The sequence below is a fragment of the Saccopteryx leptura genome, chromosome 11, assembly GCF_036850995.1.
Source record: "Saccopteryx leptura isolate mSacLep1 chromosome 11, mSacLep1_pri_phased_curated, whole genome shotgun sequence".
NCBI classification, from domain to species: domain Eukaryota; kingdom Metazoa; phylum Chordata; class Mammalia; order Chiroptera; family Emballonuridae; genus Saccopteryx; species Saccopteryx leptura.
Genome location: NC_089513.1, coordinates 30,973,001 through 31,000,896, shown reverse-complemented (window position 1 = coordinate 31,000,896; position 27,896 = coordinate 30,973,001). Strand labels below are relative to the sequence as shown.

Below are 27,896 nucleotides of genomic sequence, written 5' to 3'. Positions count from 1 at the left end.
GCCAGCCGCACCGCACCGCACCATGTGAGTTTCACACACCACTTCATGCTTGTCTGTAAGACGGGGTAAAACCCAGGCCGGCCACACCGCACCGCACCATGTGAGCTTCACACACCACTTCATGCTTGTCTGTAAGACGGGGTAAAACCCAGGCCGGCCACACCGCACCGCACCGCACCATGTGAGCTTCACACACCACTTCATGCTTGTCTGTAAGCTGTAAGACGGGGTAAAACCCAGGCCGGCCACACCGCACCGCACCATGTGAGCTTCACACACCACTTCATGCTTGTCTGTAAGCTGTAAGACGGGGTCCAGTGCTGGGGAGGTTGAGATGGTGTCGGGGTGGTCAGTGAGTAGGTTTTTAAATAAGGCCCCATGTCCTCCCCAGCATATTTCCTGTCTACCAAAGACATCCTGCAGTTCTTCCAAGAGTCTGGGGTCTTTTCTTCCTACATGTTCCTCCCTTGGGATCTATTTAGCCTGTCTGCCCTCCGATACACGGCCGTGTGTCTGCTCCCTCCGGATCTGGGTTACTGGCCTCTCTCGTCAGGACTCTCCTGTGCCCTGCCCGGTCCTCCCATGCCCTCCTGCAGGGCTCTCTTGCTTCTCAGGGCACTTCATGTGGGCAATGAGTGCAGCTGATCTTCAGCTTGAGCTCCTTTACTTTCTTGCAATGTGATTTTGGGTAAGCTACTTATTATTCCCAAGTCTCTGTTCATCTGTAAGGTAAGGCTTCTTGCAGAATTACTTGTGGGATTAGGGACAACACCCATAGACACCTGCACTGAGCACCATCTTCACTCCTGGTCCTTTGCACAGAGCTGGCACTTGGTCTGAGCAGGTTAGGGAACACGTACGCTAACTCTCCTGAGGTCGTTTTCATTAAAAAGCAGAACTAAGTGAGGCCCAAGTCTAACCCAAATAAAAAGTCCTAACACTGGGATCCAAGGCCCTGAGCAGGACGAGTGCAGTAGGGCAGGCGGGGGTGTGGGGTGGGCCCTGTGCCAGTCCCCAGGGGCTGCCTGAGCAGGACGAGTGCAGTAGGGCAGGTGGGGGTGTGGGGTGGCCCCTGTGCCAGTCCCCAGGGGCTGCCTGAGCAGGACGAGTGCAGTAGGGCAGGTGGGGGTGTGGGGTGGCCCCTGTGCCAGTCCCCAGGGGCTGCCTGAGCAGGATGGGTGCAGTAGGGCAGGTGGGGGTGTGGGGTGGCCCCTGTGCCAGTCCCCAGGGGCTGCCTGAGCAGGATGAGTGCAGTAGGGCAGGCGGGGGTGTGGGGTGGCCCCTGTGCCAGTCCCCAGGGGCTGCCTGAGCAGGATGGGTGCAGTAGGGCAGGCGGGGGTGTGGGGTGGCCCCTGTGCTAGTCCCCAGGGGCTGCCTGAGCAGGATGGGTGCAGTAGGGCAGGTGGGGGTGTGGGGTGGCCCCTGTGCCAGTCCCCAGGGGCTGCCTGAGCAGGACGAGTGCAGTAGGGCAGGCGGGGGTGTGGGGTGGCCCCTGTGCCAGTCCCCAGGGGCTGCCTGAGCAGGACGAGTGCAGTAGGGCAGGCGGGGGTGTGGGGTGGCCCCTGTGCTAGTCCCCAGGGGCTGCCTGAGCAGGACGAGTGCAGTAGGGCAGGCGGGGGTGTGGGGTGGCCCCTGTGCCAGTCCCCAGGGGCTGCCTGAGCAGGATGGGTGCAGTAGGGCAGGCGGGGGTGTGGGGTGGCCCCTGTGCCAGTCCCCAGGGGCTGCCTGAGCAGGATGGGTGCAGTAGGGCAGGCGGGGGTGTGGGGTGGCCCCTGTGCCAGTCCCCAGGGGCTGCCTGAGCAGGACGAGTGCAGTAGGGCAGGTGGGGGTGTGGGGTGGCCCCTGTGCCAGTCCCCAGGGGCTGCCTGAGCAGGACGAGTGCAGTAGGGCAGGCGGGGGTGTGGGGTGGCCCCTGTGCCAGTCCCCAGGGGCTGCCTGAGCAGGACGGGTGCAGTAGGGCAGGCGGGGGTGTGGGGTGGCCCCTGTGCCAGTCCCCAGGGGCTGCCTGAGCAGGATGGGTGCAGTAGGGCAGGTGGGGGTGTGGGGTGGCCCCTGTGCCAGTCCCCAGGGGCTGCCTGAGCAGGATGGGTGCAGTAGGGCAGGTGGGGGTGTGGGGTGGCCCCTGTGCCAGTCCCCAGGGGCTGCCTGAGCAGGATGGGTGCAGTAGGGCAGGTGGGGGTGTGGGGTGGCCCCTGTGCCAGTCCCCAGGGGCTGCCTGAGCAGGATGGGTGCAGTAGGGCAGGTGGGGGTGTGGGGTGACCCGGCGGCCCTGTGCCAGTTCCCAGGGGCTGCCCGAGCAGGATGCAGGGGTGTGGGGTGGCCCGGCGGCCCTGTGCCAGTCCCCAGGGGCTGCCTGTGGAGCCCAGGCCCTGCCTGTCGTGCATGGTGGAAAGAAATGACAGTTGCTGTACTCTGGAGCCCCGCTTTGGACTCCAAGAGGAAGCGTGGAAGGGACACAGGGTTGGTAGCACCTGGGCCACTGGATTTCCTGCCGTCCCGATGCCCCCAGCCCCCTGAGCTGGGCCCCAAGAGGAGGTAGGGAGAGAGGGACAGGGGCAGAGATGATTCCATGGAGACCCTGGAGATGCAAGGAACCTCCATAGAGTATAGGACCTTCAGAAATGGTTAAAATTGCCCCTTGATTTTGAGTGATGGAGAGCAAGTTTGCATGGATCTTAAGAATTTGCTTAGAGTTGCTCCAGAGGTCAGTGTACTGGGGAAACAGAGCTGACACAACTCGAAAGTTTTTGAACTTCAGGCAGCTGCATAAAATGTTAATATTACATTCATTTCCGTTGAATTTCCTCTCCTCACTAATAATAAAAGCTGAGTGGGTCTTTGGGTTGTTCCCTCTCCTTTGATGTTCTATCCTCTGTCCCTGCCACCAGCAAGTGCTACTAGGCAGGGAGAATCATGGGATCGGCAGCAGCAAGTTTTGTGACTTGTCACTCACCTTTAAGCTCAGTTTTTGATTATCCAGTCCAGATAATCAAGGAGAGAAGGGAAGAGGAGGACTGGTACCTAAGTCAGTCAGACAATGCCATTTCTTAAAGGGAAAATTGGAATTAAGAGAAAATAGGAGAAGGAGGGAAGAGAAATGGAGAAACTGAGAGAAGGGCTGGGGGCAGCACCTGTGCCGGGAGTTTACAACAACAGAGACGGGATGTAGAGGTTAAGGGCACAGCTTTGCCGACAGACCTAGGCCTGAACTTGATTCTCCTTCATCTCGGCAAGGACTTAACCTCTCTGAGCTGTTGCCTCGTCTGTAAAATAGAAGGACTCCTGCCTCAGAAAACTAGGTGAGATTATAATCAAGCAGCTCTTAACACAGTGTCTAGCTCCAAGCAAGCATCCGTAAATGGCATCTACTTCCATGCCCCAAAGAGAAGAGCTCCACTGAGAAGGGTGGGCCTGGAAGGGCCTGATTGCTCTACTCGTCCAGTGGGGTCCTGAGCATCCTCGGGCCCGGGCTGAGCTCTGGGCCTCCCAGGGGCCAGCTGCGGGAGCCGGGGCACTGCACTGCCTGGCGCCGGTCTCCCTACTGGAACGAGATCACAGCTGAGTTCCTTACACCAATGTACACGAAGACCAGGGAAACAGGAACAGCGGATGACATGCTGGAATGGGCTGCTGCATTCGGGGCTGGGAAGAAGAGTTTTCGTCATTCACTTAAACATCGTTTTTGAATTTTGAAATAACTGAATATGTTCCCTATTCAAAGAAATAGATAACATTTTTTAAAATGCAAAGACCAAATTAACATGCAGCCTGAGGCCATCTATGAAGCAGGAGGAGGGTGGCCGCTGCTGACACAACAGCCATGGCGGCGGTGGCTGGGGAACGCTCTTAGGGGAAAGAAAGGGCAGAGTGAGGGGAAGGGGCACAGGAGCCTCCGCTAACTGGGGTCCCTCGAAAGGAGTGTGAGCAGTGAGAGACAGGTGTGTGCACCTCCACATGATAAGCATTCTCTGGGAGTCACAGGCTATCTGGACTTAAAATGACAACACTATTTTGGTGTCAGGTTCCAGCTTGCTTCGGCTGGGACAGGAATTGTGAGTGGAATGGAAGAAAGGGGAGGAGGGGAGGAGGGCCCGAACTAGTCATTCAGAGTGTCTGTAGTAAGAAAGACTTGTGACTCAGAGAACCCGTGGTGTGGGATGTACCCGTGTGTGGCTGTATCTTATCCCTCACAACTCTAGGGGCGCGCGCGCGTGTGTGTGCGTGTGTGTGTGTGTTATTGTCCCCATTTTAGAGATAAGGAAATCACGGCTCAGAGAAGTTAAGGAAGTAACTTTTCCAAAGTAACACAGTAGGTATTTGAGAGCACTAGGATTTGTCTCCCAGTTTGAGGCCAAAGCCCATGCCTTTTTCACTCTGATGCTCTAGTCTCCCCCCTCTTCCTGGTCTGGGCAAGAGAGGGGGTGAGAGGGGCGGAGATCCTCAAGAGGTGAGGAGTTAGGCTAGCACAGGGGTCTCAAACTCGCGGCCCGCGGGCCACATGCAGCCCGCCGAACAATTTTGTGCGGCCCGCAGACTAATCCACGAAGTTCAAAATATTTTGGATAAAATTAAGTAAGCCTAGGGGCCTACTTGTATTTTTCATTTCTCTAGCATCCTAGCTAGATATTAGCTTAGTTAACAGCAGTTGTGATGCGAACTACAGTTTCTGGTCGTTTTGTGACACTGAGTAAACTGCATGTACGATTGTGCTTGTTGTACTGATTTTTTTTTGTTTTCAACTGCAGTGAGAAAAGTGTTGCGTAACAGTTGCCTTTTGTAGACCTAGTGCGGCCTGCCAAACGGCTGTGATCTTGCTCTGCGGCCCACATGCTGAGTTGAGTTTGAGACCCCTGGGCTAGCATGAGGGAAGTGAAGCTGGGGCGACGAGGAGGTGACTGGGGTGCTGATGCTGGCTGTCCAGCCTCCCCGCCCCCTCACTAGCCAGGCCTCAGGACACCTGGCAGGGCTGAAGATGTCGGGGAGGAGGGCAGAGAACCAGGGGGAGGACAGCTTAGAGAAACACAGGGAGGGCAGTAGAGACGGGAAGGTACGCACAGGCTCCAAATGTGCTGTTATCACTTAAAACACATTTCCGGAAGACCTGCCTGTTTGGAACCTGCCTCCAGGTGTTTGCAACTGGTTCTTTCCTTCCTTCCGTAACCCGTTCGGCCAGGCAGCGACTCAACACTGACCTCAGGTCTGATTGCTGGGGTGAACAGTCCATTGAAAGTGGGACAACAGTGGCACTAATAATGCTTATTTGGGGTAGATTCCACTTTGGGAGACAGACACATAGCATTCACTAGCGAGTCTGATACTGTCACCTTGGGCAGGCCAGGGCCCCTTGCTCACTGCCCAGGTGCTCCTAATCGACCTGACCCTGGGGGAGACGGCTCCCTGGGTCCAGTCTAGATGTAACCACCACACCGGCCATGCAGACCCTGTGCCAGAAGGAGCTGCAGACTTGCCCAGGAGGACTGGGTCATTCTTGCAGGTGGGGAAGGCCTGAGACACCTGTGTGTCACTCGACTGGTGTTCCCTGTGCAGGAGCAGGTGAGATCCGACTCAGAATAGAAAAAAAAAGTGAGATCTTTAGAAAAACGCAGACAGAGATGGGTTTTTCTGAAAGGTCATAGTAAACAGATTCTTTTCAGATGAGCATCACACCAAAAGGAGAGGAGGAAGGAGAGAGAAAAAAGTATGAGGAGATGAAAAGCAGAAAGGCCCTTGAAAGGACCCCCGGGACCCAGCCTGGAGGGAGGCCGGGGGCTCCCCAGGGGCCAGGGCCCACCCTGGGACAAGGCAGGAGAGGCCGCAGTTCCCCGCACACTGCTGCAGTGAGGGTGCAGCTGCCCCACAGACCAGAACCAGCCTCCAGACATCAATGCAGCAGCAAAAACATGAGGGGAAACGAAATACCTACCAATGAAGTGACCCGATAGCTGGGACTCGGAGTTGACGTAGGTCGACAGCAGGTGGTGGGGTGGGGAGAACAGCTGTGTGAGGCTTGCTCGCTGGTTTACCAGCTGCAAGCACTTTGCCTGATTAGTGCGTGAGCACGTGGCAGTGCCATGTGTGTATGGTCTCTGTAAGGCGGTGGGTGTCTGCCCTCAGGGGCGATTCTCCCAGATCGCTCTCCCGCCCCAGCAAGGTGCAGTATTTCTGATCCCTTGCCCTTCACTGAGGGAAACAGATTTTCCTCGTTTATTCGCTCTTTTCCTTTGTTGTTTATTTGCTCGCCTGTCTTTGCAAGCGAGCCTTCAATAAACGGTCACGGCCTGATGCTTTCTGGCTTCGCAGTTCCTCTACCATCGGCCCGAATCCAGTGAGAACCTGCCTGGCCTCGGCCACCAGCACCACAGTGGGTACACGGAGCTCTTCGTGAAAGTGTCTCCCCTTTGCATTAAGTATGAGATCTGAGGTTTATAATAATAAACAATCTTTTAAAACGAGGGGAGCTCTAAAGGAATTACACACTACAGTTACAATAAAAGCAGAGGCAAGCCATAGAACATAAGCAGAAATTAATGAGAATTGAGTCTTGGGTTTTTTTAACATTGCACACCAGGGGTCCTTAACCAGGGGATGACGGATGAGCCACGGGATCCCCAATCTCCCTGGAATCGTGTGCAAACTGACCTGATGGTTTTCAGCAAGTTTCTGAAGAATCTGTGACTTTCCCCCCGGAGGTTAATAAGCTGTATCCTCTCTTCAATGTGCCATGCATACATTAATTACTTGGTGTGTGGTTTTTAAATAGAAAGTGTAGTTTCTAGGGCTGGCATACTCACACCAAGGCGCTGTGTTTTCATCCCTCCTCTTGGTCATCCATGCCTGGAACAGACCAGAACTTGGCTGACCTGCTTTGCAGCCTAGGTCCCCGAGGGCAGCTCCAGGGTCCCCACTGCCCCTGAGCCAGACAGTGGAGGTGAGGAGCGCTGTGCCAGAGAAGGGCGCGCAGTAGGGAGGTGGGGACAAGGAACAGGGGCTGTCTGCGGGGGCCAGGGAGGCTCCCTGGGGGCCGAGACGGTGACAGGAGGAAGGGCTGCTGAGGTTTGTCATCCTCCAGCACGCTGTTACAAATGTCCAACAGAAACCTCCATTTTGAATAGTCTGAGTCTGAGGCTTAAAACTCAATTCCTTAGAAAACACCTTTCCATTCTTCACAGTTACAGAACACCCAGCCTGCCCTCTAGCTGTTTGCAGTGAATGCTTCCAAGAAGCCCAGAGGGACAGAGCATGCTGTCGCCTTGTGTTTGTAGCCTGGTGCCCAGGGAGGTGTGGCTTAGTTTAGGGGACAGTTAAGCTCTCATCGGGGAACCATCTCCACATTTAAGTGGAGGCTAGAAGGCCTCTCCTCCCCAGACTAATATATCACAGGCTAGTGTGAGAATCGTGGGATGGGCCCCTGGCCCCAGGAAGAGTGATGAGATGAATCACGGCGTCTGAGTTCTGCTCCGTGGATGGAACTCTGTCTGAGCTCTACTCTCCATCACCCTCCTTCAGACAAGACAGGAGAGGGCTGAAACCATCCCCACCCTCCTTCAGACAAGACAGGAGAGAGCTGAAACCATCCCCACCCTCCCACAGAAGGGAGCAATAGACAGGCAAAAACCTTTGTCTCCCCAGCCAGCATCTGAAGCCACTCAGCTTCTCTGTCCGGACACACAGGAAAATGGAGACTCTAGGTGGGAGTCTGCCCACGCCTAGACCAGGCAGCCCGGCTGCAGGCCAGGGGTGGAGGGGGGAGATAGGCTAGGACGAGCCTGACGCAGGCTTGTGGCTACTGCGCGTCACCTCAGAGGCACCCCTGCTCTCCACCTCCCCTCCCCCAGTTCTGGTTCAGGTCCTTCCTCATCCAGAGCCCCCCACCCTGCAGCACCTTCCTTCTCAAACCTCGTCTGGCGTTCAGGGTTTGGACATCTCCCTGTGTCATGAGAGAGATGGGCAGCACCCCCTCCCCAGAACCCTGACTCTGAGGGCACCCTCTGGAATTCTCAGTGTCCTCCATCCGCGCGAACTATCAACACAGCAGAAAGTGCAGGAACAAGAGCAAAATGTTCAGTGACAAGGTTGGGGCTGTGCCCTCATCCTTCTTCCTTAACTGGGGTCCCTGCCTCCACATCCTTCTCCCCGAAGCCCCACCTTTGTCCCCACTCCAGCCCAAAGCTGGTGGCCTCGGTGGCCTCCTGTCAGGGAGGAAAGGGGGACTTTGGCTGTGTTTGGGCCTGTGCCGTCCCTGCCCAGGAGCCGGAAGAATGGGTCTGCAGTGGAGACTCAGACAAACCCCAGTGGAGGGAGAGGTTTCTAAGCGTAGAACAGGACCTCCTTCTCCTGCTCCCATCACCTCCCGGGAAGCGCTCCACACGGCTCAGGCTGCACCCAGGGCCGCAGACAGGTCCGTGGGCAGGACCAGAGCTGCTTCCATGGCCAGCCTGTGGCGGAAAGCTCGGCTGGCCCGACTCCAAGAAGCACAGACCACTGAAAAAGAGTCCTGGGTTGGTTTTTTTTGTGTTGTTTTTTTTTTTTTAAACTGTGCTTTATTTAGGGCTAAGCTGGAGAAAGCGTCATCCAATAGTTACAGGTTACAAGGAGTTTTAGGGAGTTGAGTGTGAAAAGAGCAGTTGTACTGAACTGCAGCTGTTTTTTTTTTTTTTTTTTTTACAATATCTGGACATCCTAAAAGGAGGAGCCAAGAGAAAGAAAAAGTTTAAATAATAATGAACCAACAAAATAGAAAGAAAAGAAAGGCAGGAGGCCTGAGAGGAGCCAGATAATTGTCTTAAAACAAAAAAGGGAAAATGGCAGGTCCCCGAGCCCTGGGCCCCGGGTGAACTGGGTGTCAATGAAAGGAGGGTGTCAAGGCGGAACGCCAAAGCAAGTCTTCCCAACGGTGCAAATAAATTATAATAAATATGTTATACTTTAAAATATATGTGTTCTTAAATAAATCAGTGTTTTTTCTGATTCTGAGTTTTTTTAAGCAATGTCTTTTTAACTGCTCTAAAGTCATTTACCAAAGATAAATATCGTGCTTTCATTAAATAGTTTTCCTTGTTTTTTTTCTCTATCGTTACAATTAAAAGTCCTACAAAATATGCAAATTTATTTACAGAAAAACAGAGCCAGCATCATTTAAACATCCCTGTTTTTCAAAATTCCTTGTAAACAGTTTCAGAAATTCTTCAAAGATTGTTTATTTTTCTCTCTCTTGTTTAAGGTTCTTGTGTGTGTGTGTGTGTTGTTTAGTTGTTTGAAGATGAAAGTTCCCAGGTCTCCCGTGCCCGGAAAGTCTCTGGAGCAAGCATGGAAGGCGAGTGAAGCGGAAGGTGTCCAGGGCTTGCGAAGAGCGGGCGAGCGCGCAGCTCCGGGAGCGAAGCGAGGCGAGGGCAGCTGCGGCGGCCTTCCTGCGATGGCCTTCCGGCCGATGGCGCGGCCTCCACCGGCGGAGGCGGCGGGCCGCCGGGAGCCCGCAGGTCTGGGCCAGTCCGGCCTGGCCCTCGGGGTCAACAGCGTCGTCATCCGACAGCACTCGCGGGGAGAAGGGATTGATGCTCAGTCTAAACTCTACAAAAGTACAGTCCTACAACATCTGGGATTTTAGCAGTAATGCTAACTTCTATAAGTTTTTTTTTTTCCTTTTTTATTTTTTTATTTTTTGCTTTCCTCTAATTTTTCTTCTATTATATAGGTATTTTAAACTTCATCTTTTTAAAATTCTGTACAACTATTATGTTTTTAAGAGGGGGAAGAGTTAGAAGCATTTACAGACTTTTCACAATGATTCTCTTGCTGTGTAAGGTCCCTTTTATCCCCTCCTTGTTTTCTCATACTTCACGGTTAATGAGTTTTAATATTTTTGTTGCTTTCCCCAAATATCCACCAATTTGTTCATCTTAACAGCTCCATCCAGACATATAATACAGAAAACCATAGGAAAGTGTCTTAGACTGGAATGAGGGTAATCAAAGCGCCTCTCAAAGTATCAAAGAACTATTATCTTGCTGTTTTAAAAGCATTTAAGCATTATTTTTCCCTTTTTTTGTTTTTTTTTTGTGTGTTTTTTTTTATTTTTATTACATTTTTCATAGAATCGCTCTAAGCTGTTTCAAGAACAGCCAGGAGGCAGGAAGGAGGTTCTCCTCCATTCCCCCTCTATTTGACATAGAGCTACACATCTGCAATAAAAAGTTTGGTCCTTTGGTCCCTAAATAGCTAAAGGAATGACAGATAGAGATGCTCAGCGGCGACCTCCCAGCCGCCCCGGGGACCTGGTCCCAGCACAGCACACCGCTTGCCCAGCCTGCCTCAGGCGCCCACGGGCTGGAAAAGCCCCGGGATCGGCAAGCAGCGTCTCTTTCCAGCTCCCAGCCCTTCAGCCTCCCCATCTGGTCTCAAGTTATTTTGTTTTAAAGGTTGCCTTTGTGTGTGTGTGTGTGTTTTCCCCTCATTTTTCTTCATCATCTTCTTCTTTGTGTCGTCTAGATTTTCCCCCAAACACGTGCCCTCTGAACTCCATAGACGCTATACTTTCCTTGAAGAAATGTTACAGTCACACAGAGTGTCTGGAGTCCTCAGCTTGATTGATATTGGCTGATATGTCAAAGGTGTCATCCAACAGTTCTCATTTATAAATAGAGAGAGAGAGAGGTTTGTTTTTTAATGTAGCCCGTTCAGCATCCTGCCCTAAAATGAAGAAAATCAGGGCTGATTAAGCCAACAGAGGAAACACAAAATGCATCCAAACACCAAAAGGAACCTGCCTGGGGGGTCAGGGTGGGAGCTCTGGGGGGATGGCAGGAGGGAGGGAGGGAAGAGACCAGCATGAGAATTAGTCATGATCATGATACATAAAGAAGAAATCGACTCTTCTCTTCAGAGTAAGAACTCTGGGCGATGGTTGTAGCTGAGTTCTAGTTGTTGGGAGAGAGGTTCTCGATTTGGGCTCCTTTAGAGTTCTGGATTGGGGGATGGCTTAATCTAACAGAAGAATTTGGGACTGTAGGATATGAATTCATAATTAAACTAATCTGTGAGGGATCTAGCCCAGATACAATATGTATACAGAAGCCTAGCAAACAAGACAGCAAAAAATCTAGCAGCCCAGCCCACTCCCCCCCCCCCACCCCCAGTTGAAGAAAAGAGAGAAAGACCCATGACGTGAATTTTGCTGAATCCTTTCCCGGTTTCCAGCCAACTGCTTCTTCCCCAACGTCAGTAACTATTTGCGAGGCTATGTATATATATGTATATCTGGATATATGCGTAGAATATATTCACCTGCACATATGTGGATATACATGGATATGTGTGTATGTATATGCATAGACACACACATACACACACACACATAATATTTTTCTCATACATGCCAGGGAATTTGGAGGAAATTCAGAACATCAAGGGGGTGGATGGGAGAACCTAAAAGAAGTTAGAACGGATTTAATCGTCAAACTTAACTCAGAAAGTTCTCGATTTTGTTTTGAATGGTGGCTTTTTGGTGTTTTGTTTTGCTTTTAAGAAAAAAAAATCATGATCTGACTAGAATCAGAAGGAGAATGCTTAATCACTGTGAATTAACAAATGAGACTCATCTCCACTCTAGCAAGCAGCTTCCACTTATACATGGGGGTGACTGGTTACATCAAAGTTAGAACTGCAAAGCCCCCAGTTGAGGGGGACAACGTCATGCGTATATCAATCCATGCTGGCAGGTTTTTCACACTGTTGATTCAACAAACAGCAAACCGTACACAGCAGTCTAAACAATTACAACACCAAAGAAAATAATAATAAAATTAAAAAACACTTGTCAAGGACCCTTTTTCAGTTGTAAACAAAAAGGTGCATTTTGCTTTTGTCAGGACTGTTTTTTTCCAAACCCACCAAAAAACCCTCCAGCGTGCTGGCTTCAGCAGCACAGAGACTAAAAAACACCTCCCGTACCCACCTCCCCGCCTCCCCGCCCACAGTTAATTTAGCAGAAGTGGTTACAATACAAACCTTGCAATAGTTACCAGGCTCTCTCTCAGAGGCCTCTGGCTTTGTACTCTAGTTTTTGGTTTAGAATTTTTTTTTTTTTTAATCATTCTGTTACTGTAGAGATTTCATTTTTTGATTTTTGTTTTTTCCTTTTAAGTTGAGATTAAAAAATGGCCTAACTGGAAAAAGACCAGACCCAGGAAAGTGTCAATTGAAAAAGGCCCCCAAAATTTCTAGAAAAAAATAAAATCACAATATTTTCAAGTGCAAGTAAAATCAACCACGCATAGTTTTAAGATGTTTTCCTTATTTTTAAGAAAAAAAAATTATAATGGTTTGCACAGTTAAATGATCCCATGTTGAATAATTCAGGAATTCATCTTTAGTTTTTACTAATTTGTTTTTGTGCTTTTGTTTTGTTTTTTTCTCTATGTGACATCTAGAGAAGCATAAAAAACGCTGAACAAGAAAAACCAAACAACAGAAAGTAAAACCACTGCAAGCACCAAGAACGAAACGAAAATGAGCACAGCAAAAAAGATCGTGGCAGCACAAAAGTCAAGAGAATGCACGTGTGATCATGACTGGCCAATCATCAACTGATACAACATCCAAGAAAAACGCTCCAACACAGCACCTCCACGAAACTTGACGGCAATTGTCATGCAACCGATTCTTAGCCTTGTTACATGACGCCATCATGTCACACTGTGAACTTTGAGTTGATTTGAACTTACGGATGGGGGACTGTTTTCTCCACTCTCATGTGATTACGTGAACTTTATTCCTAGCTCAGCGCGAGACTGTGGTGGATTTGACTGGCCCTGGTTGGGTTGTTGGAATTTGATTGAATGACAAAAGAAGAAAAGATTTATATATATATATTTATATATGTAGAGAGAGAGAGAAAGAGAAAGAGAGGACAAGAGTGTGGGCGGGGGGGGAGAGGAAGAGGCGGGCAGGCGGGCGGGGTGGGGGAGTGTGGGAGGGCAGGGAGAGTTGGGTGGAGGGTGAAGAGGGCCAAGGAAGAAGTTAAAACAAAATTAAAAGGAAAAATATTTATACAGCACCAGACCACAGCATCAATCTAAAAGCTCTGATGAGAGAACAGCAGTCAAATCATAAGAGAACTGAAAAGAACTCAAAGGATGGAGGAAGCCGGCAGACACACGACAGGGGCACGTCAACACGCACGTACACACACAGTGTTGATGCAGACACATGATACACTGTGAACAGTAGCAGAACCTCACACAGGGCCACTAAGGGCATCCATCATGCGTTGGGAAGGGAGGGGGCACGGGCGGTTTGGCGAGGGGGCCAGAAAAAAATAAAACAGCCCCTCAAACCACCTTGGCCGGCAAGCGGATCGGGGAGCAGTCCCTCTGCTCTTTATCACCCTTGATTCTTTCTCTCTCCCCCAGGTGCCGCGCTCTCCTCACCTCCCCAGCCTTCTGTGGCTTCAGCCTGTGGACCAGCAGGGGGAGCCTGTCAGGGCAACCCTGACCTGCCCGGTGGGTCAGAGGCTGGCTAAGGTGACCGCTGTCCCCATGGAGTCCATCCATGAGACACGGCTGCCACAGCCCTGTCCGCACGGGCAGCACCCCGGCCTGCCCGCCCTTCGGGTCCCACCTTGGCCACCGTCCCCAGAGAAGGGTGTCTCCACTACAGGAGAACCCACTGTGTGATGTTAGGATCCTCTTCCCTTCCGCTCTGCCTCAACCCTCTTTCCTCAGAACCTTCAGAAAATGAACATGTTTAGTTTTCAGACTTAGAGGAAATTGCATCAACGTTCCTAGAAATCTCGGAACTTGCCTTGGCACTGCATGTCATGGTCATCTCACACCCTCTGCTTTGCTCCCCAGGTGGCCCGTGTGGCCGAAGTGAGGCTGATTCCGGGCACATGGAGCCTTTAGAAGGCTCTGCAGCTGTGACCCGTGGAAAGGCCGTATGGAGGACGGCAGGCGCCCTGCAGGGCGGGTAACACAAACAAGGACAGCCCACGAGAGAGGGCAGTGCCGTGGCCCTAGGTCTCCAGTCTTTGCTGCTGTCACTTTCCACCTCCTCCTTCTTCATCCCTGTTACCTCAAGCTCTCTGTATAGAGCTGTCTGGGTCCCGGGCCCTGGCCTGCCTTCTTTATGGGCGGAGCCCTCGGTGGCTAAGGGTCCCCTTCTCTGTCAAGCATCATCCAACACTTCCACTCTGAACTGTCTCCTGCACTCCTCACCAGGGACCTGGGGTGGGGTAGGGGCGGTGGCTAGGGGTGGTGGGCCCCAGTCCTATCCCTTGTCATGGTCACCCCTGACCTTACTCCCCAGCCCGCTCCCCAGCAGCGTCCAGGCACCAGGTTCATCTGCAGGGTTTCCAATGCCCCAGGCTTCTCCACACAGCTGACTTCCACTCTCTGCTCTGCTTTCCTTCAAGGGAAGGTGGAAGGGAACCCTGGGGCCCTCAGTGTGGATGAGCTGCAATGTAGCTGAGAGGTGACTGCTTTAAGCCCAAACCTGGCCTCCAGCTCTGCCCTCACAGAAGAACTTGTGGCCTTTCTTCTTTCCCAGACCCCTGCCCAGCTTGTCCTGCTAAGCTGGACCCTTGTCCTTCCGATGGCAGAGCTCCCTCACACAGACCAGAGCCCATTGCATGCCCACCAAGTCCTGACAGGCCACCCACCCCTGCATTACCAACCGTTCCCGGAACACAGCCCTTAGACCCACCCAGAATATCCAATTGGCAGGTAGGTCCCTTTGGGTGGGAGGAGAGGCCTGAGAACAGAGAAGGGCAGTGCCTTCCCCTGTCAGCTATGGCGAGTACAACTAAGGGAGCTCTGGGCCCCACCCCGCACCCCGTCCTGAGCACCTCGCGGGCCCCCACTCCTCCCCACTCCACTGTGCTCTCTCCCTGCCCCCAGCTTTCCTGCACCTGCCCTTCTGTGCCTGGCACTGGCCTGGGTGTGGGCATTCAGGCCTGCATACCACACAGCCCCTCCTTAATGCTCAGTCTGGGGACCCACTAACACACTCTCACACTCATTCAACCCCTAAAGAGCCTCCCCAGGGTTCTTTGTGTAAATAGCTGACTCCTCTCTTCATTAGGGAACAGCTGTGGCTCTGCCTACTGGGAGACTCCTTCCTGTCCACCCTCCTGAAGAGGCCCAGTGGTGGCAGCAGGGTCACTGATCAGCAAAGGGGAGCTTGAATCAGACCTGGGAGGCTCCGACTTGTGACCTGGCTGAGGAAAAGATGGTCAGGCTGGACCAGTTCACAGGCCAAGTCCTATACACTGCTGGGCTCTAACACGGGAAGGCCCAGGCTCGGGGCGCAGGGCCTGCTAGCGAGCTTGGGGTGGGACAAAGGACTGGGGTATTCAGGCTGGTAGCTGTAACCTTGGCCATGTCCACGATTTTGCTCATTCTTCCCGTGTCTCTGTTTCTGTCCTCTTAGATTCCTGATACAGATTTTTTGGAGAAACTCCTATCTTAGCACAAGATAATGAGCCCAAGCAGCCAGAGAGGCAGGGGCTGCCGGAAGGCCAGGAACCCAGACAGGAAGGACAGGTACTCTCTCAGGAGACCCCAACCCAATTCCACCCACTGAAACCTCACTTTATGGAAGCAAATCCTGACCATAACCCCCACAGCTGTACTGCTGAGGTCCCTCTCCTTCCCCACGTCTGTCACATTCTGATCCTGGCTTAGCCTTGGCCACCAGGCCTGCTGCACCTTCTGCCTTCACTACTGCGGGGGCCAACCCTGGCCCTGAGATCCTTGTCCCTGTCACCTCTTTGCTCCTAGTGATGGCTTGTCCCTCAGTCCCTGCGCAGGCTAGCCCTGCCCTTCAGAGCACCTAGGACTTACCATTTGTAAACGCCCTTTTATTAGCCTGCTAAATTGTGCCGCTTCTTAGCTGTATTTGCCTGCGGTTTCCTGCCTCCCTGGCCGCTTGACAGCGGTTACCTCCCATTGCCATCCCCTAGCTGCCCCGTGTCTTAGTGCCCTTAGTGCCGTTAGTGCCGTTACAGCCTCATATTGTCTCGGGGTGGGAAGCCTGGAAGCACCCTGTTAAAATGCCATCTACATGGAGATTAAAGGTCAACTCTATAACAGAGTTAATAGGGAGGAGGTAGTCAGATGGCTGACCCCCGAAAGGCGGGTTGTCTTGACATGTCTCCCCTGATATTCAGGACACTCTGGGGTGGGAGGGTTGAGGTGACAGCAGCGGGGGTTTACCATTCTTCTTACTTGAAGGGGTTAAGAGCACAGCCTCTGGAACTAGGCCCCTGCTTCAAATCATGGCTCTACCACTCAGTAGCTGATGGGAAAGGGACTTCATCTCTCTGTAAAATTGGACTAATACCCTATAGGCAAGGACTATGCCTCATGTGTGATAAGAACAGGGGGAAAGACTGTGGTTTTCATTTGTCTGGCCTTTGTGTTCTCTGGTGGAAGAACCCATTCTGCTGTTTAAGCTACTCCTCTCAAGCCCCCATCCCAAGTATGACTGTCAGCTGGTTCTACCTTGACGGCCACTTCCTACCTCATAACCCAAACAACAAATCTGCTTCCCTTATCCCTTCATCTAGGCCTTTCTCTGACCTAAAGCTCCTGCTCTTGCTTGGGTTTAGTTGCATGAGGCTAGGAGGCTGAAACAATGCTTCTAGAGAGCAACAGGGGCCCCATAATCCCACAGCATTACCCTGGAGCATGCTCCCTTGAAAGTCCTCTAATGACCTTGCTTTCATTACTTAAAAAATGGAAGCCCAAGAGGGGAAGCACTTTGACCAGGCATGCCTCAATGGCAGAGCTAAGCTTATTTAAGGGAAAGAGATCTTTACAGAGAAGGGCTGCTTTCACTGAACCGTCCAACCCCTCCTATGGAAAGAAAGGCTCCAAGTTCTTCTGTGAGGGCAGAGCTGGAGGCCAGGTTTGGGCTTAAAGCAGTCACCTCTCAGCTACATTGCAGCTTATCCACACTGAGGGCCCCAGGGTTCCCTTCCACCTTCCCTTGAAGGAAAACAGAGCAGAGAGTGGAAGTCAGCTGTGTGGAGAAGCCTGGGGCATTGGAACCCAACTGCTGGCTGCCTCCTGATGCTTGTGCGTGCAGAGTCAGAAGCTCCTTGTGGGCAGCATGGTGACCCATTCACCTCTGCGTCCTCAGCCCTGAGCCTAGTGCCTGGCACAAAAAGGTGCCCATACTCTGAATGAACGTGAGTGTTTGTCTTCACACAAGCCAAGATGCGGAGATGAGCAGGGGTGGGAACTCAGGAGGCAAGAGAGAGGGTTTGGCTTTCCAGCCTTGCAGACACTAGTGCTTCAGCCGACCTCTGCAATAGAAGGTGAGTGCTGACTGCTGCTCCTGGCTGGCTGCAGGGTGTGCTGCCGACAGTGATGGGATTTGAGGGGAGACTGGGAAACTGCAGACCTCCTTCCCACAATCAGACTCTGAACCTCCATCGAGTGGTTTTAGTCCTCCATGCCTGGTCTTTCTCCCAACCCCTTTTCATTCTCAGGCATGAGAGCTCTACTCGTTCAGTCACTTGGGCCAAAATCCAGGTGTCATCCTTGACTGCTCTTTCTTCCACACCCCCCTCTACTTTGTTACAAGCAGCATCCTTGGCTCTGCCTTCCAAATACATCTAGAACTCAACTCCCTCGCTCCACATCAACTATCACCTGGCCTTAGTGGTCCATGCACTAGACCTCTGCTTTGGGCCCCGCCATCTATCAACACAGCCTCCAGTGATGCTGCTAAAATGTAAGTTGATCACGTCACCCTCTACTTATAGCTCTCCGATGGCCCCTGCCGCCAGTCCCCTATTTCAGAGGACAGGCCAATGTCCATACAAATGGCCTGTGGATCCTCCATGAGGTAGCCTCCCTCACCTCTGGGGTCTCCTCTCTCACCATGCCCTATAATTACTCCCTTCCAGCCTCCTTGGCCTCCTGTTGCTCCTCAAACCAAGTACCCTGCCCTCACTCAGGAGCCTTTACCCTGGCCTGGCTGTCCCTTCAAAGGGAGGATGTACTCCCTTTGGACATACTCGACTCCCTGCCTCACCCCCTTGAGTCTTTGCTCCAATGTCACTTTCTCAACAAGGCCTACCCTGATGAACCGATTTACCTGTAACCAACAATTTCAACACACTGTCAAATTTTCTCTTTGATCATGTCACTGTATTGTATCTCTCCCCTGCTGAGCCCGAGTACCTGACTGCACCTGGTGCACAGGACTGACAAAGGAGTGGAGGGGCAGAGGGTTGGGCAGCCTGTCTGTGGCCTGAGAATGAGCTGATCCTGCAGAAGCTCACAACAATGGGGGGAACCAGGCTGAAGGTGGACTTAGGATGTCCTGGCACAACTTCCCCTCCCCATATCCCCAGGAAGCCACTTCACCCAGTGGAACATGTGGCCAGGAAGAGGAATGGTGACTGTGTTTCCTGCTGCAAGGTAGGACCCTGACTGAGCAGAAAAGGTGACAACTGCCCACTCTCCACAGCCTCTGTAAAGCAGGCACGGTAAGTGGCCTTGGTGCTACACTGTCACCATCCTCGGCTTCTGTCCTATCCAGTTATGTTTTTTGGTCAAGTTCCCTTTGAAAAGTTCTGTCCCTCTTCTCTGAACTGAGCTATAGGGAATTGGAAGGGATCAAGTGTCTAAAGGCCACCCGCAGAGAGCTGGGGGAGGGAGAGCCAAGGATTCTGGGGGAAGGCCCCAGCAGAGGGCTACAGCTCCCCACAGGGCCTATTCTGCCGCCCCCAAACTCGCCTTGTCCTGAGCTTCCCATCTGGCAAAAGGATTGCCAGTGTGGACTGCAGGCGCAGGCCCTGGGCTCGCCCCACCTTCTCAGAACGGTTTCCTCCCTCCGGCTCCTTTTGGCTCTGAGGCAGGGGGGTGGCCATGGCGCCCATTTCTCCCGGGGTGACCAGAGCTCTGCGCCTGCCCCCTAGGCACCAGGCGAGGGGCAGGTCGAGAAGGGTGCAGCGGGTCCACGGCACAAGCCCCGCGGGTCCAGCCCACGGAGGTCGGGGAGGCGGCGGGTCCGTCCGGTGTCCCCTCCCCAGCTCCCCGGCCCCGCGCCCCAGTCGGCCCCGGTTACCTGTGCGAGTCCTGGTCTCCCCCGGGGGACGCTCCCGCCGGCGCTCAGTACGGGCGATTGGCGTCTTTGGGCCGCTTCAGCTGCACCTTGAGCCTCTTCATGCCGATCTGGAAGCCGTTCATGGCCTGGATGGCGGTCTGCGCGCTGGCCGGGTTGTCGAAGCTCACGAAGCCTGGCAAGACACGAGGGACGAGGGCCTGGGTTTCCACTGGGCCGCCCGGGCCGGGAGGGGTCGGCGGGGAGAAGGTCAGGGACCTGGGGCGGGCGGGGCGGGCCGACGGCGGCCCCCCCACCCGGCGCTCCCGCCCCGCCTCCGGGCAGGGCGGGGCTCGAGGCTCCTCCCCCGGCCCCGCCCCCGGCCGGCCGCACGCCCCCCTCCAGCCCGCCGGCCCCGGCCCCTCCCGGGGTGGGTGCTTCCTGGGCTCCCGGCCTCGCCGACCAGCGGGGGCACGGCCGGTCTCCCCAGCTCCACCGCGGCTCCGGGCTTAGTCCTCTCCCCCGAGCGGGGAGCCCGCGGCGCAGCGGGGCTCGGACAGGCGCCCGCCCCCCACCCCGGCCGGCCCCTGCACCTCAGCCCTCTCCTGCGGCGGGAGAGGGCGGACACACCTGCGGGTGGAGGAGTTTATTGGACACTGTCCTCCCTGACAGGAGGGGGCCTGGCAGCGGGAGGGCACAGGGTGCCGGCCTGGGGAGAGAGAGGAGTGCGAGGGGGAGGGAGGGAGGCTCCACGGAGAAACCTTCGCCGCCGTTGAGGGCCGCCCCGTGCGGGAGTGCCGCCCGGCCGCCGCGGAGGGCAGAGGCTGACAGTCCTCGCGGCCCCTCTACCCCCCTCCCGGTCCTGGCCGAGGCTGTCCCCAGCCAGGCTCCTGATGGACTCTGGGATTCGATCTAGACCGACTCGCATTAACCCACCACATCGTAGCCCTGGGCTGTTGATACCTCCCTTTTATTTAGTAAAATTCCAAGCCCTGGGAGCAGGTGCTCTTGCCCCGCACTACGCATGCACCAACCGATATGTTCCCTATGAGCCCCTCATCACAATAATAATGGTATCATAACAATAAAAGTACAAATTAACACTATTAGTAAGAATCAGTTAAGGGCCTGCAGAAGTTCTTTGCCCCCCTTCACTCCCCAATACCAGGACAGGATATAGAACCATCCATGGCTCCCAGTCACCTTCTGAAATACCAAGTTCCAAGGTGGAGATGGATCAGGTGAACAAACTTAAGTCAGAGGTCACCTTTTTGAAACTCTGAATGCCTCTCCTTAGAGACGGCAAGTTACATCAGCATTTCCCAGAATGGCCTTCATAGTTGCTCCTTGAGAAAGGGACTTCTGTGGTCAGGTGGGTTTATAGCCAGGCCCCTTTGGGACAGTTCAAGGCACATTAACAAATAAAAGCATCCCCCTCCCACTCCAATTTCTCCAATAAATAAACTTTTATCTCTTTGTTTAACCTAATATTTCTTGGAATTTATTTGACTTAAAGGCCTTTTCTCCTGTAAAATCTGCCTTTTATTTATTTTTTCCTGTAAAATCTCCCTGAAAAATATATGAAATTAAGCTTGGTGAAGTTCCCAGGCCATCCTGCAAAACCTGCCTTATTTGGGATGCTTATCCCCAAACAGCATCAGATATATAAGGGATAGATAAACAGACCCTCTGCAGTAGAAGCTATCTTTTTGATGAATTGTCCCTGGTACCTCTGGCCTGCCTGCATTCATTCCCTCCCTCCCTCTCCCCTATTATGGCTGTTTCTCCCTTTTTACACTGCCCCAGACACTTCTCCATGTGGCTTTTTCTCTTGTGTCCTTTCTCCATCTGCTCATATTTGCTCTTGCAGCAAAGCCCCATCAAAGACGGGGAGGGGGTGTGTTATGTGCCTGTGAGTGGACTCAAGTGCACAAGCATGTGACTCGGATGGAACTGGTCAGAGCCAGCCCCAAAGCAACATAACCAACATCTGGAAAAGTCTATATGCCAAAAGACAGGAGAGATTTCAGATTATCCATAGTTGAAGATTAGTGTGAACAATCCTTCCACATTCTCCTCTCTTCCCCTCCCTTTCTGGCCTCCCCACTAACCTATATATCTGATAGCTAGTCAGGCTGTCAGCAGAGCAAAGCAGTTTTCACATGTGTGAATTCCATGTCTGTTATATTGCTCTCCAACAGACTAAGGAGGGTGGTTGAACTAAAGCCTCTCTCCCTGCGGGGACAAGATAACTGTGGGTGACACCTTCCTCTGTTGGCCCACCAGCACCACCAGCTCGGAATCTACCTTGCCACCTGCCCTTGGTGGCTGTTTTGGCTAGGGAGGAAAGAGAAGAATGATAAAGGGGCTGGAGGTGCTCAGGTGCCAAGGGAGGGACAGCCACCAAGTGGGGAGAAGGGGCGGAGGAAGGAAGCCCGGCTTTTGTGGAAGAATCTAGGGTCTCCAAGAGCCCACGGGTTGGGAAGGACTCCAGGCTTAAGGGAACCTTTCCTCTTCAACTAGCTTTGTTAACTGGCTAGCAGTCTGGGTGGGGAGCTTGTTCCCCACTGGCAGGGCTCTGGGCACCATCTCCCATGGTTACTGTCTTCCTTCTCCCAGAGCCCCTTCACCATTCCTCCCACCCCCGAGAAAGTTCCTGTCTCTCAGGCCATGGGAAGCCTTGCACATAGGAAGCCCCCCCTGGTGCCCCTATCCGGCCCTTCTTTCAACCTAGAAACAATTTGTGCTGCACATATACTCATGAAAGCCTCTGGAAGATTCTGTTTATGCTTATAAAAAGCAAGTATGCCTTTGAAGGGTTCACTTTAACATAGGACCACATTTACAACAAAACAGCCCCTCTTTGGGGGAATACAGAGAGATCTTGCATTTCTTGAGCGTCCACTCTGGCCAAGCCCCTCACACACACCATCTCGTGTAACCTCAGATCACCCCCAAGGGCTGGCTGCTAAAGCCCCCACTTCCCACATGAGGACGCCGAGGCTCAGAGAGACCTGCCCATGAGTGAGTGCTGGAGTATGTTCTCACACAGAAAGCCTTAGGAGACATTCAGAGGGCTCAGCTGCAGTCCAGAACTGAGGCTTAAGGAGGAAGCGCTGGCTGGGCAAGCATGGCAGGAGACTGCCCTTTCTCAAAGTAAGTGGATGTTTAAGTACTAGAAGCTTGTTCAGGAAGTGAGGAAGGAGCCAGAATAGAGGTATTCAGAATATTTTTTTTCCCAAAATAGCAGAGGAAAAAAAAAAAAAAAGCTTGGTCCTGGAAGATTTAAATGGGCTAATGGCAAGGGTAGTGCTTGGGCGGACTGAGGAAACGCCTTTGAAAACCAGGCTGCTCTGACGTCAGGGACAGCCAGGGACAGTACAGATGCACTGAGGATACGGCTAGAGATCAAGCCTATCCCAGGTGCCCAGCGCTTCGTGGGCTCTTAGCAGTTTTCTTTGATTTATATAACATCTGAGGCTTATTTTTAAAGAGCAAATGCAAAGATCTCCATTTTGTTGTTTTGACATACATAATTGTAATTCATCAAAAGAAATGCTGGTCACACAGTAAAGGGATGCAACCCAGTCTTCCTCTCTGGCTTTGTTTTCCCAATAGTCAAAGAGAAATGAGCTGTGGAGGCAAGTCTGTGCCATTGAAGTACCACAAGTTTCCAGGGGAGGGGACAGTGGAGCAAAAACCTTGCCTGCTCTGGCGAATATTCTCCAAAACCTCAAACCCTTCCGGGTTCTGGCAAGTTGGTCTCCAAAGTGGGACTTCCTTCACAAGCTCTTCCTGATACTTCTATATTCTCATACCTTCTCCCCTCCACCACCCCTAAGCTGTGGCCTGGGTTCCCTGCCCAACACAGGTTCCTACTCTGTCCTCACAGCCGTACAGTCTGGGGGTCAACCGGGAAGTATTGAGCTTCTGGCAGACTCAACTCTGGTGCCGTGGGTGGCTTTCTGGGGACTGGACTCCTCAGCCCTTAGGGAACCATGAGTGGCTCTGGCCCCAGAAGGAAGGGCTGACGGAAGTGGGAGAGGAGGTGAGAGAGGGACTAAGGAGGGATGGAGGGGCGAGGTGTGAGGATGAGGTGGGACTTCGGGTCTGAAGCAAAATCAAAACACAGGATGCCCGGTTAAATTAGAATTTCAGATAAACAGTGATTACTTGTTTAGTGTAAGTATATCCTAAATATTGCATGGGCCATATTGAATGTAACACTTGGGACAAACTTATACTAAAAATGCATCTATTGTTTATCTGAAATTCCAATATAACTGGGCATCCTATATTTTATCTGACAGCCATACTCCAAGTCTCCCGATCCTCCATTCCACACCTAACACACACCTGCCACCAGGCACACTTCCTGGAAGCTGTGTCTTCATTCTGTTACTCTCCGCTCAAGGACCTCACACCATCTTCCACTGCCTGCTAATACCACATGAAACACCCTCACCTGAATGGTCACAACCCTTCCCAGCACAGACCCACCCTCACAGATGGTCTTCCCTGAATCCTCCTTTCTCCCCAAGCTGCCAGCTTCCCCGCTCACTGTCTGGGGACTCTCCTCATCCCAGACCCGCCCCCTGTCCATTCTCTTCTCCCTGCCTGGAACTCCCTCCCCATCCTTGACTGACATCCACCTGCCTTTCTCTTTACTCCATTACTTGGTGCCTTGCAGATCTCACTGCTGTTGAGTAGGTGTGGTTTTCATCTAAGCTCAGACCTGAGGCTTCCTGAGGGCAGGGGCCATTTTCCTCTTCCTGACTCCTCAACATTGTGACTCTTGTGGCCTGAGAGGAGTGGAGGGGGAAAGACAGTTCATTGGATGGCAGGAGGGGAGCAAAGAGCAGGGTAGACAGAAAAGGGGCGTGAGGGCAGGACAGAAAGGTGGACAGAAGGAGCCAAGGAGAAGCAGGGTAGGGGCCTCAGGTGGGATCATGAGACCCCTTCCCCAAGGATCATGTTCAGCTGTCACCCAGGGGCCACTCAGACGGTGAGAGAGGAGCTGCTGGGAGGATGGGTGTTGGTGTGCTCCGCTGGCTGCCAGCTCCGCCCCTGCCCAAGTGGCCCCGCCCCCTTCTTGGTTGTAGGAACTGGGACCTGTAGCAGGGAGGAGAACTTATCTATGGACAGGAGCCAGGAGCTGGGGAGCTGGGGAGCTGGGGAGCTGGGGTGGGGTGGGCAGGGAAAGCCAAGAAGCCGAAAGTAGAAGAAAGAAGAAGGGTGAGAGATGGTTGGTGGCTGGAGGCTGGGCCACAGGGAGCTTGGTGGGACGAGGTTGTGTGAAGGAGCAGGTGAGAGCAGCTGGACACCGGTAAATTGGTGCGAGCACCACCCTGTCCTAGGTGAAGCTAGTTGGTTTGTTATCTTTACCCACCAAAGCATTTACTTTGGTTAGTCGCCCGATCCACAAACACTTTCGAGGAGATGACATTACCGAAAGGGAGGAACATCTGCATCAGCTCAGCGTCCCCAAACTCCTGGGGCAGATGGTAGATGAACAGGTTACAGCCCTCGGGCCCTGCGGTGAGGGGAGGGGGTGGGGCGGGGGAGGAGGGATGGCGGGGTGGGGGAAGAGAGAGACAGAGGAGAGGTGAGCGAGTTAGGCAGCGGCAGCAGGGAGGGGTGGGGGCGAGGTTAGGAAGGGGGGGTCTCATCCAAGATCCAAGAAGAGTGGGGGCTCCTGAGTCCACGGTCTGAGCTCTGGTCTCTGCTCTGCCCTTGGGCAAATCCCTGAACCTCTCTGTGCCTTTCTCACCTCTTCCGCAAAATGGATCTGTAACAGGGTGCCTGCCTGGCAACTCTGGGGCTCCAAGGGTGGAGGTGATGAGGAAAAGGGGTGAACACAAGGTCTGGCCAGCAGCAGAAATCAGGTGCTGCAGAGGGGCAGAGGTAGGGAGACTGGGAGGACCTGCTGGGCCTCCCTCCTGCCCATGCTTCTGCTCAGGGGAGCACAGAGAGACCTGGCCTGGCCAGCCATGCCAGCGATGCAGTTGCAGGTGGGTGAGAAGCTTCACTTTGCCTCCTGCACCCGTGGGGTGGCAGCTGAGCCTCCTCCCTGGCCTTTGCTGCTCCTTCCCACCTGGTTCCCAGCGGCCCTACCTCGCCCTGCCCAGACTCAGACCCAGTCCTGGTCTTGAAGGCTGACCTTGAGATCTATCCTGCCCTCTCCAGCAGTCTGGGTGCCCAGAAGGGGCTTCATAGAAAGGCTCCATGATTAGCCGGGGTGCCCATGAGCCTCATTACATGAAAGTCTCCCCATTTCGTTACAACAATCACAGCCCTGCAACTTCTATATTTGTCATCTCCATTTCACAGATGAAAAAACTGAGGCCCAGAGAGGTTAAGTCACCTGCCAAAAGTCACATAGCCAGTTGGGGGTGGAGCCAGGGAATAGACCCAGGTCATCTGCCTCCACGGTCTGTGCTTTCCTCTCTCTCTCTGCCTAGCTGTCACAAATTTCAATGCCACAGAAACTGAACACAGTTCAGGCTTTTGGATTTACGAAGTTTTCAGATAGGTAAAGATTTACACTTTTTTTTTTTAATGACCCAAATGTTCAATTTTAAGTCTTTGAAATGGAAATCTCTGCAAGACACTTCATCTATTTCCTGCCATCTTAAACATAGTATGTCACATATGATTTAACCTTTTGAAGTGTGGTCATTTCAATGGTTCCCAGCCCATGCAGGACATGCAAGGGAAAGCACTTCCCTTGTCAGAGCCGTGTAAGAGCTGAGGTTCTGACCAGAGGCTGGTGGAAAGGAAGCTCGAAGGGGAAGGCTGTAAGGCACTGATGTGGGCTGATATGTGGCGTTCACAGCCAGAACCGCCTGTCATGGTTCTGTTCTGGAGCAAAGAGCTCGCTTTGGAGTCTTACTTTCCTCTCCCCTCCCACCTTCCTTCTTCCCTCCTCCTTCCACCAGAGTCCTCTGACCACCAAAGCAGGCCTCTGAGCCCCAGACCTCCCCAGTCCTTGGTCCTGCTGCCCCCCCGGACTGCTGTCTCTCAGGCAAACTGCCAGCTAGCGGCGCATTCCGAACCGAACCGGCGCAAGCATGCTCTGTTACCCACTTCCAGGGGTCCTTGGTGCTGGATCCCCCAAGCTCTGGTGACCCTCTCCTAGGCGCCCCCTCTAACCACACATGTTGGCTGGTTCATGCTCTGTGAATGTGTCCCTTGATGGTCCCCAGCTAGATGTGAGTCCCCTTGGGCAGGAACAAGCTTGAAGGCCTCATGTAAGCCACATTTCCTCTAGAGCCCCTCCCCCCACTCTCCCCCCCTCCCCAGATCCTCCCACCCTCTCCCTTCCAATGCTCCCTGAGTTCATACTCCACACTCTGCTATCTGAGACTCTTTCTCCTTTACGTCTGGGAGGTCTTCTCTTCGGTCAGACTGGGTGTCCTCTAGGGGCAGGGGCATTTGCCCCCTTCGGTCCTCCTGTCCACCCCAACCCCCACCCCAACGCCCCAGCACATGCCTTCTCTCCTCCTCCCTCCACATTCCTTAGGGCTCCCTTCTCCACTCTACCTCACACTGACAACTGCCTGAAACTTGGGGGCCACACGCCAAGTTCAAGTTCTGCAAGCTGCTTTATGTAGGTGTTATGTCTGCGGTCCTTAAAGAGACAGCCTCAAGGGCAAGGCCAGTAGATGGAGTTCCAGCAGCAGGGCGTGTGGCTGAGCCCACCAGTCCCCTGCCCCTCAACCCTCAACAGGGAGCCTGCACATGGTCTGCTGCGGCTACCCCGGGCCCTCGCCGTTCTCTGTCATAGATTATAGAGCAGGGGTCCCCAAACTACGGCCCACGGGCCGCATGTGGCCCCTTGAGGCCATTTATCCGGCCCCCGCCACACTTCCTGAAGGGACACCTCTTTCATTGGTGGTCAGTGAGAGGAGCATAGTTCCCATTGAAATACTGGTCAGTTTGTTGATTTAAATTTACTTGTTCTTTATTTCAAATAATGTATTTGTTCCCATTTTGTTTTTTTTTTACTTTAAAATAAGATATGTGCAGTATGCATAGGGATTTGTTCATAGTTTTTTTCATAGTCCGGACTTTCAATGGTCTGAGGGACAGTGAACTGGCCCCCTGTGTAAAAAGTTTGGGGACCCTTGTTATAGAGCATCCGGATGGCATAACAAGCAGGACTATGGAGATCAATCTGGCCTAACCCACCCAGCCTTCTGAAAAACAGTGAAATTGAGCTCCGGAGACAAAAAGTGACTACCCCTGACCACACAGCAGCCCCCAGGAGAGCCAGGGATGGAGCCAACCCGAGGGAACCTTGGACTGTCTGTGGGGCGGACAGCCTCTGGGGGTTCAGGCATCTGCTGGTGTTCGGGCTCAGCTCAAAGGCAGGAGCTGGAGGGAAGGTCCTCCCCAGCAGCCAGTGTCCTGCTACTTCAATGGCATCACACAGGAGGAAGTGGCCATCATGTGAAGAGGCCATGGCTAAGGAACACAGCTCTCTTTGTCATCCATGCCTCGTGCAGTACTGGGCACCGCTGTGGCTCCTCCCACCGCCAGGCTCGTCCCATCTTTGCAACACCCATGCCTTTGCTCCTGTGTTCCCCTGCCTGGAACGCCTCTCCATCTCTGTGTGTGGAAGCCCTCATCCTCAGGGCCTCCCAAAGCCTTCCCTCCAGCACCATGAGCTCCCCCTCGTAGGCAGCGTGGCTTTGTGGGTATCTCGGTTCCTGTCTCACCCCCCTCACCGTGCCCCGCTCCCCAGGGTCACTCATCCTATACATCAAATTCAGGGGGGATGGGGACAATAGTGGGAGATCCCTCGGCCAGAGGGAAGGCTGCAGTGGCGACTGACCACATATGGT

At 53.2% G+C, this 27,896-nt stretch overlaps 1 protein-coding gene across 36 annotated transcripts in view; it reads right to left on the bottom strand.

Moving 5' to 3' along the window:
• Positions 1 to 8,708: 8,708 nt before the first annotated feature.
• Positions 8,709 to 27,896, bottom strand: part of CELF4 (CUGBP Elav-like family member 4) — a 307,270-nt gene continuing 288,082 nt past the window's right edge. For 14 of the 36 annotated variants that reach the window (XM_066353583.1, XM_066353582.1, XM_066353580.1 and 11 more), the window contains 4 exons: positions 24,500 to 24,583; positions 19,681 to 19,759; positions 19,075 to 19,246; positions 8,709 to 10,686 (listed from right to left, as the gene is read on the bottom strand). In XM_066353583.1, the coding sequence (XP_066209680.1) occupies positions 10,660 to 10,686; positions 19,075 to 19,246; positions 19,681 to 19,759; positions 24,500 to 24,583 (362 nt within the window). In that variant the 3' untranslated portion in view covers positions 8,709 to 10,659. Of the gene's footprint in view, positions 10,687 to 12,237; positions 12,807 to 19,074; positions 19,247 to 19,680; positions 19,760 to 24,499; positions 24,584 to 27,896 lie in introns of those variants that run through there. The other 22 variants (XM_066353593.1, XM_066353597.1, XM_066353598.1 and 19 more) reach the window with 4 other exon arrangements.